This window comes from Phalacrocorax aristotelis, chromosome 7, assembly GCF_949628215.1.
Source record: "Phalacrocorax aristotelis chromosome 7, bGulAri2.1, whole genome shotgun sequence".
Lineage (NCBI taxonomy): Eukaryota > Metazoa > Chordata > Aves > Suliformes > Phalacrocoracidae > Phalacrocorax > Phalacrocorax aristotelis.
The window spans coordinates 51293309-51302433 of NC_134282.1; the positions used below are offsets into that span (position 1 = coordinate 51293309).

The following is a 9125-nucleotide window of genomic DNA, read 5'->3' on the forward strand; positions in this document are numbered from 1 at the left end:
GTGCCACACCACACAGCCCCGCTCCCATCCCAGTGCCGCTCTGCGGCACGGGTCTGCATTTTTGAAACCAGTGATGAGGCAGCGGCGCCGCCCCGTCCCGCTCCCCGTGGTGACACAAACACATCTTGCGTGCGTGAAACCCTGGCAGGGATGGGGGTGCTGCGCTCGCACCCCGCCGTGGCGGGTGGCGGCGCTGCCAGGCACCGCGGTGAGCGCGCGGCTGCGCGACGGCCTCGTCCCGTCATGGCGCCCAAACACCAAACGCAGGAGCCGCCGGGGGGGGGGGGTGGGTGGTGCCATTTGTGCTTTATTGAAACCATGTATTAAACCCCCACAACATTTCCTTCACAGAAGAAAAATACAAGGTGGGGTTTCCCCCCCAGTATAAGATACTTTAGTGTCCTCGTTTACACAATTAGGTTCCCTCAGGCCTTCCTGAGCGCTTTTTTGTTTTGACAGTTGCAGGACCCACAGGTTACGGCCGTAACACCGTGCAGTGCCGCTGGCCGGGGCGGCGTGCCGCCCCTTGCCGGGAAGCCTCGCTCCATCGCCTCCCCGCACTGACACGGTGCTGCGGCGCCCCAGGCCAGGGAGCGCTCGCACCTGTACAACGTGCGCCTGCGCCGCAGCCGGCGCGCGCCCAGCTTCGGCCTCGCGCATGGGGCTGTGAGCAGCAACAACAAAAACAAACCCATAAACCCCCGACCCCCAGAAGCCAAACCAGTGCCTCACTGTGCTGAGCTGCTGAAAGATGCGGCTGCTGTTCACGGTCAGCTGGCCATCGCTTACCCCTGGCATCGTCCCCTCCCCGGGCAGGTTTCGCGCAACCGTGCAGCAAATACCTTCGTGTCCGAGTCTAGGAGGGAGTTTACGGCTGCCCGCTATCCCTGAATTAAATCTTTAAGGCCAAGTCTTCCCTGCAGCACCACTCCCCCAAGCCGCCTTTCCCACTCATGCCTAGCCTGGAGTGTTCTCCGGCCCAGCCCAATGAGCACCGCCGTCAGGCTGGCCGACGCCTCGGGCCCCAGCGGCCACCAAAGCGCTGCTGGGCTTTCCTACACAGCTCAGCAGCTTCTCAAGGCAAACCGAAACCTTGACCATGCAGCAGCTGCCCAGCCCCAGCCTAAACAGGGTTTACACTTCCTTCCATGACTGCCTAAGGTAATGCAGGGGTTATTTCCTGGACCTTGCACATTAAACGCAGCTCAGCAATGTGCGCTCACGTGACGACTACAAATCAGTGGCTATTTGAGATGCACCATTATGGAGCCCCCCCCCACCACCACCCCCAAAAACATAACCCTGCCTGGACCTGCCCCCTCAAAGGAGCCTTTGAGACACACACACGATGTACCCGCAGGCCTAATGCTACTCTCACCTCCTCCAGTGCTCACTGGCCCTCTGGGTCATGCTGAAGCCTTGGCGCTGGACGAGCGCTACCCTGGCAAAAGCACGATTCTGCCATGGGCTCTGCCTGCAGAGACACCAAGAGAAGTCTCTCAAGGATTTCATCGAGGGGAAGAGGTCTGGGCTCACCCTTCCCAGTTAAACACAGCTTAAACCTTTGCTCAAAAGGCTGGAAAGGTGAGGCACACCTAGCTTAACACACCAGAAGCCATCATTTTAGGGTTAAGTAAGTATGCTAACATTGCCATGGTCTGCAAGAGCTAAAAATGCCACTGCAGAGAAAATGAAGAGCCCCTGATTCTACTCTAAGTAAAAAGTGTTTTCTTAAAACACAAACAGCCCCCAAACCTCCCCGACACATTAATACTGCACTCTATCCCAGCAGCAAAGGCTTTGCCTCTTGGACACGGCCTTAAGGAATACCTGAAGCAACCAGGATGTGTAAATTGCTACAAAGTACTTCCCCGCAGCAGCGGTCACGAACGTTAAGCCCGCTGCCTGAAGGCTTTGCCTTTATAAGCAAAGCATCCTTATTCTTCCATAAAATATCGCATCACCTCACTTTCAGTCCCATTCAGGATTACAACATCAGCTACTTACAAAAATAAAACCAATCTGTAGTGTGATCCCCCCGAACACGCTCCAGCCGGAGTCACCGGCGTACGGGCTTCAGTGGCGGGAGGAGGGGCTGTGCCTGGCGGCCTCTCCCCCCCCTTAGGATATTTTTTTCTAGAACTGAGCTTTGTGGTAAATTCCCTTCCAATCCATCTGTTGAAATATTTGAGGTTGGTGGTGTGTTGGAGGTATGGGCCACCAGGCCTTGTGTTTTAAAGTAGATGATATAAAATACTGGCAGGACAATTCCTATCAGGAGCATAATAAAAACGGCGTTCCACCACTGGATGCCACAGTCCGCACCACTGCCGGTCTCCCCCTTCCCCGACTCAGGCGGCGGCCTCTCCAGCGCGTCCGTGCAATACTCTGCGTTCAGCTGGACCTCCGCCTGCACCGCGTCCTGAATGCTCTCATCAATCTCCCTGAAGTAGTCGCTCAGGTGCCTGCCGTCAGCAGGGCCGCTCGCGCCGTCATCGGGCTCCGGCAAGGCCACGAGCGTCAGGCCGGCCTGGGAGGGCGCAGGCGGGAGCGGTCTTAGTTCTCCGCCATCCTCTGTTAGCAGCCCGTGGGTCTTCACCGGGATCTTAATGGACTTCAGCGCGTACAAGTCCTGCTCCCGGATGAAGTTGTTGACGCGTTTGATATCCGCGACCTACAGAATCCAAAAAGGACACGAATGTTAGCGCAGGGCAACCCAGCCTTTCACCAGTACCGAGGCAGGAAGTAGCTACAAAACCAGCGTACAAGCAGCAGCCGGAAAATAAAAGCAAGTCCTGGCTGCAAGCGGCTTAGTGATCTGTAGAGATTTCCCAGCCGTTCCAGGGATGCTCCAGGTCCTGCAGGATAGAGGCGGTCCCCTGCTAAACCCGTCTGTCACCTCCTCTAGTGCTCCTGTATCCTCTCACAGGCTGTATTTTCCTTAATACTGCTTTTCCTTCCTTTGGCTTTCTTTACTCTCTCCCACTTACTTTCTAATCCAAGTGAAGGCAAGAAGAGTCTTTATTACAGATCCTTTTAAAAACAGTTTTCATACGTTAAGCACCGCATGAGTGTTTAAGGTGAGAAGACAACGTCTATATGAGCAGGGAAAACCCTCCCCCGCTCGGAAAGTGATTTCAGAATGAACAGAGCTCCGTCTTTGGAGCGTACCACGGTTCTGAAAGGAAGATCCCAGCCCAGCAGAGAGCAGGGGAGCCTCTCTCCTGCACAGGCATGAGCAGCCTTTGCTCACGTTCCCAAGCACCACCCTCTTCCGCACGAGAGCTGCTCCGTGCGGCTCATTTCTCCACAGCTGGTAAATGCTCCCACTGAAGGAACGCTTACAGCAATGATCTCTGTGCATCCGTGATCATCTTCGCTTGTGTGTGTGCAGGGTCTCCATGTGGGCCCAGTGTTCCCACCCAGCTCGGCGATGCAAACAGCAGTAGGAAGAGCAATACAGAACCATACACACAGCGTAAGTCACAAGGACAGCTGGTATCAAAGACGAGACAAAGGCAAGCAGCGTTTCTTTATTTAATGTTAAATAAAGAGAAGACAGCTTAATACAGCATGCATTGACAACGACCTAGTAAGTAAGTACGTGAACTTCTCGGTTGCCCTAAGTCCTCTGTCAAAGGAAACAAACAGGGCTGTCACTGTGTGCAAGGAGCTCTCCAAAGCAGCAAGGAGACAGGAAAGAACCTCACGGGAAAGGCTGGAGGATGCAAAACAAAGTAGACAGCAGGACCCCACACCAAAGAGAAAGGCAACGCGAACAGGTTAACCACCTCCGGTGTATTGTACAGAAGAGACACAGTATGAGGACAGCGCTTTCGGAGAAAGTTTGCTTTGCTCTTTTCGAAATCCCATGCATTACTGTATGAGCCGCACTCACAAGCTCGAGGCTACCAACGAAACTGGGGAACTAAACCCAAGAAACTGGTTTACTGCTCAAGCAAATGTGCAAGTGCCATCAGCAGCAAGATCGTTGATGGCTCATGGCAAAGATCTCCATTTAAAAGAGGGCACATGAATAGACCAGAAGGGAGCCTGAGCATCTCCCTCTGCCACTGCAACAAACACCTGGGGCAACTTGCAGCCGTGTGGCTGCCGCAGGGCATGGGGGGCACCAGGGGACGGCAGCCCTCCCTTCCCTGCACGGAGCTCCCACAGGCTGGGGACCCTGCCTGGGGCGCAGGAGCAGGGAGCTGGGGGGCCCTGCCACCGCCCCACCCCCAGCCCGCCAGGGAACCATGCACCAAGCTCATCTATGGTGCAGTCCCTGACAGGCGGCGAGTCTGCTATGTCACAGCCAGGAAGCATCGCTCTGCTGGAGCGCAGGACCAGATGAATGCCTGAATCTCACGTGTACTCTGCAAAGCTTGAGAAATCTGAAAATGGGACATTTAATCTAGATCCTAATCTGGTGCCCCTGAGGCGAAGGGAATCCTCAGTCACCAGTTCAGACTCCTCACAGCTTGCCCCAGCGTAACATCAGGCCTTAAACCCCGCAAAATTATTTAGTTATGAAATAACAATCTCACCCAAAGCCTCCTAACTGAGGTGGTACTTCGATTTTTTGTTCTGTTCCAATGAAAGCAAGTTATTGGGACAGTAAATATCCCCTGCAGCGTCTGCAGTCAAACACTGCGATGTTGTGCTAAGGCTCCAGAAAGAGAAAGTGGGGCAACACTCAGGCAGAAACAACAAACAAAGCTGATGGGAAGCATGCAGGAGCCCTCGGCTGCACAAGCCATTTAGGCTTCTTTACTGTACTTGTTTTTTTGGCTGCAGTGAGATCCTCTTGTCCCAGCTAAGAACAATGCCAAAAGCAGGCCAGGACTATAAATGGCCAAGAGTAAAAATGAGAATTTTGAAGTGCTTTGCATCTCTGCCAAGTTATCTGTGGCACGCACAAAGCTACTTGTTGCACTGTCTTAATTCTCCCACCCCAAGTAGGCCCCGGTAACTCCAAAACCAATGACAAGTTCTCACTGATTTCAAGGAGAAGCTCATCCTGGGTTTTTTAAACACAATCGCATATATTTGGGGCTACAAATCTTCCTCACTGATGCCCTGGTAGTCTTTCAGGAGCTGCTTAATTCTGCAAGTAAAACAAAAGACATCAAAACTGACCAGTGCCAGACTGTAAACAGACAAATACAGAGATCTCCAATAATAAGGATTTCTGTACCTCTTCAATTTAACTGGAGCAAGTCAGAAGTGCCCTTTCTGGAAGGGAGGCAGGCAGTAAAACAGGTTTTTTTTTCTGTGGGAGGAGAACACTGACTACCTGGTCCATCAGCTTGCCTTCCCTGTGGGCCAAGCCCAGCAGCCTTCAGCCAGACAGGCAGGGCAGATCTACCTGCGCCCGCTGGGGCTGAAAGGCTGCAGGAGCAGGGCAGTAGAGGTGGCCGGCAAACTGGCGCGTCAGGGACGGGCTGAGCCCTCCTGCGTTACAGCACAGGGGGCACAGCAGGCCTCTCCATGCCATAAACCAAGAGAGTTGTTCAGAATCTTGCTTTGAGATCACCAAACTGCTGCAATTTGGTGTAAGTGGCAACAACATCGCAATTGCTACTGCCTAGAGACGAGCACAGAGTCGTGACTACAAAGTCAACCGTGGTAGCTCTGAGTTCTTGTGCTCTCCCGGTGCCAATCAAGGCCTATTCAAGTCCTACCAGACTCGCTGCTTCACATGCATCGGGCTCGTCAGCAGAACCTAGAAGGGTTTCTTTTTTGTTTTGTTTTTGTTTCTAAGGGAATGGGAGGGGAGGAATTGTCGCAATTGCTCTAAGCCCTCTTGCCTCAGCTGCACCACACAGCTGTGTTGTTAAGCAAGACAGACTGCAACAGCATTGCAGCATCGAGCCAGTACTGTGTCATTATCCCCATGCAGGTCACTGTCCAATTGTTTGCATCATGGAACTTTTTAATCACAGTCTAGCTCGCAGATATAGGAGGCTCTAAAAATACAACTTTAACTGCTAAACAACGGGGCATTTCTAACATTCCGATCAGGTAATTAAACTTTTCAACAGTTTTTCTATAAAGCGCTCTGCTTTGGAACAAAGAAAATGTATTTTGTAGTATGTTCCAACTCCAGAGAAAATTCACCGTGCACACACAGTCCCTTCTGCCTGCAGATGGATGAACCACACACTCGTCTGGGTACGACAGCAATCGAAACCCACATGCACAGACATCACCTGGACTCTGTGACCTGGACTTTGGCATCCGTCCTTCCGCAAGTCCACCCCTGCTAGACCTAGACCTTCCTTGCAATATGTAAGCTCACACCTTTCAAAAAATAAACACAAAACCTACTCAAACCAAACAACATCGGACTGGCATTTCTTTGTACTGTTAGGTTTGCTTCAAAAACCGTATGCTCGAAAGCAGAGCTCTTACCTGCACTTCTGTACTCTGCTTCCTACTTTTTGTCCTCACTTAAATAACTAAGTACAAATCCCGACTGCTACACTGCACTTAGTCACCCAAATTAAACAGGAACGCAGGTCACAGCAGGGTGTGGGGTTGATAACATCTTCCCAGGCTGTTAGCTGAAGAACTCTTGTTTGGTTGGTTGGTTTTGCCCCTCTCATTTTTACCCAGATAGTGACCATTCATGAAATACACAGGGCAAACACTTTTCAGCGTCAAAACTCTTAGGCAACAGCTCACCTTCCTGTAATTCTGGAAACTAAACTACACTTAAAATACCTCTAAAGTAATTAAAACCAAATAGAGATAGCTCTTACTTTACAACCATACTGCAGAGCTAGCTTGTTAAGATTATCATCCTCTGTAATCTCTCGTTCCAGAAGTACCACATCCCCGACTCTGTCCCGAGAGATGCATCGCTGCTGCTCCTTGCCCCTCGGCCGCAATTCCGTAACGTTGAGTTCCTCCTCTGATGACTCTTCTGACTCAGACTGGCCACGGGGAAACACGTACACCTGCCTGCCCGGGTAATTATGGACGGTGACAGGAGCCTGGAAGGATCTTGTCCGGCTCTCATTCAGCCTCATCTTTTATACCAGCACCTGGAACAAAAAAACCAGACATTTTTAATTTCTTCCATACCCGTGTTTATTTCTTAGCACGTGAGACACGGGAGAATGGACAAAAAGCACAGTAGTTGCACACGTGCGCACACATGCAAAGCTTTATCTTTTGGAGCAAACCCAAAGACGCCGCTCTAACACCAATGACAGAAATACTAGAAACCTGACGTCTGCAAACTTCAGCAATGGGCACTTTATTTTCAACCCCTTTTTTTTTGTCTACCTGTGGACAAAGTACTACGTAACACCACTTGGCTACATAAATACTATTTTCTATAATTTAATTAAAAAAACAGCAGTCACTTGAGGCAAGTATCTTTAATTACAGTAAAAAAAATCCAGGGAACCGCCATATCAGATCTCCTACCAATACACGTTAAACACTGATCAAAATTACCCTTTATGTCACCTTTCCAGACATCCTTAGCCCTCTACACTTTAAGAACCCACATTTTAACTTCGTGGAAGTGCACTTTTTTTTTTTTTTTTTAAAATAGGGACAGCTCAAGCCACAGTTAACTTCAACCTGAATGGCAAGGTCGTTTTGTTGTATAAAGACAAGAACCTGCCGCAGCACTTTGATTATTGCTAGGCTTACAGCTGCGAGTTATTAGGAAGCTACTTGTTTTTTTTTTCTCTTCAATCCTCAGCTCCACAGCTTGTTGTCAGGGTCAGGTATAGGGGCCCGATCCCTCCGGCGCCTTCAGGGGGGTCCCGATCCACCCAGCTCCTCGGAGGGAGCCGATTCCCTCAACGCCTCGAGGGGGGCCCCTATTCCCCATCTCCTCAGGGGGCCCCCGATCCACCCAGCTCCTAAGGGGGCCTGATCCCCCCAGCGCCTCAGGGGGTCCCGATCCCCTCAGGGTGGCCCCGATCCCCTCAGGGTGGCCCCGATCCCCCCAGCGCCTCAGGGGGTCCCGATCCCCTCAGGGTGGCCCCAATCCCCTCAGCGCCTCAGGGGGGCCCCGCTCCTTTCAGCACCGGAGGGGCCCGGGCCCCTGGACCGCTGTCCGGCGGGCCCTGCCCCTCTCCCCTCAGCCCCGCGCCCCGTGGGGCGGCAGGCCGGGCCCTGTCCCGGGCCCTGTCCCCGTCCCCGTCCCCCGCGGCGGGCCCTGCCCCGAACCCCCCGCACTGACCCGCCACTCGCCGGCCATCGGCCACACGCACCAACCTAGCCCCGGCTCTCGCCCAGCTCTCCTCCCATTGGCTAGAAGCGCCGGAAGGCGGGACTCTCAGCGCCGCCTGGCCAATGGGCGGCGGCGAAGGGCGGTGGAGCGAGGTTGGCTGAGCGGTCAGCGCGGACGGAGGGCCGCGCTTAAAGGGCCCGCGCCCCGCGTCCGGCCGGGGGTAGACCTGTGCCCGAAGCACTCCGGAGAGCGGGGACACAATACACATTTGTACAACCCTACGGATGGTATCGGTGTAATAATAGACATTAAACTGGCTATACATACAGCTACAATAAAATTTCAGTTATTACATTGCCAATATCTTGATCACACACACACATCTCCCATCTATAGTAAACCTGGCCTAATTTTGGCAATGGCGAGGCACTGCTGGCAGGGTGGAGCAGCCAGTCCGAGCCTTGGACAGCCCTCCCTTGCTCGGCAGGGCCGGCAAGGCCACATGGGCACCATTCCCGTGCCCGCACCGTACCGCATCCCCTGCCAGCCAGCCAGGCCCACACGCCAGCTTACCTCCAGATGTGTGCCGCTGGCGTTTTATGATTTCCAAGATGATCAGCCTTTTTCCTCTCATGTTGTGCCTCGCTGTGACCCAGGTATGGCCGCAGCTCCTGGTGCCGAGCCACCCTCCAGCCATGCCGCCCGAAGGACTCACCTCTCGCGTTCGGCTCCAGCCGGGGCAAAGCCAGTGCCTGCAGAGCCCTTGGTGGAGCTGATGAGGTGTATTTGGCACTGGCATGTTTTCCTTGGCCCATCCTGACGTGTGGCTTATGTTTAAAAAACAAGCTCAGGACAAACCTTTAAGAAGTTGCACAGGCAAAGCTTTTTTGGGGTGGGAGGGAGAGGAGAAATATGTCCTTGTAGCTGG

At 53.0% G+C, this 9125-nt stretch overlaps 1 protein-coding gene across 2 annotated transcripts; it reads right to left on the reverse strand.

Annotated features, from left to right (window-relative positions):
• Positions 1-287: 287 nt before the first annotated feature.
• On the reverse strand, positions 288-8303 carry LYSMD4 (LysM domain containing 4). Of its 2 annotated transcripts, none has more exons than XM_075100678.1 (3): positions 8242-8303; positions 6765-7049; positions 288-2674 (listed from the first exon to the last, which is right to left on the reverse strand). In XM_075100678.1, the coding sequence occupies exons 2-3, from the start codon at positions 7032-7034 to the stop codon at positions 2060-2062; spliced, it is 885 nt and encodes a 294-aa protein (XP_074956779.1). In that variant the 5' UTR covers positions 7035-7049; positions 8242-8303; the 3' UTR covers positions 288-2059. The 2 variants fall into 2 exon arrangements, with proteins under 2 accessions (XP_074956779.1, XP_074956777.1); XM_075100676.1 differs by having other exon boundaries at positions 8207-8265.
• Positions 8304-9125: the final 822 nt, after the last annotated feature.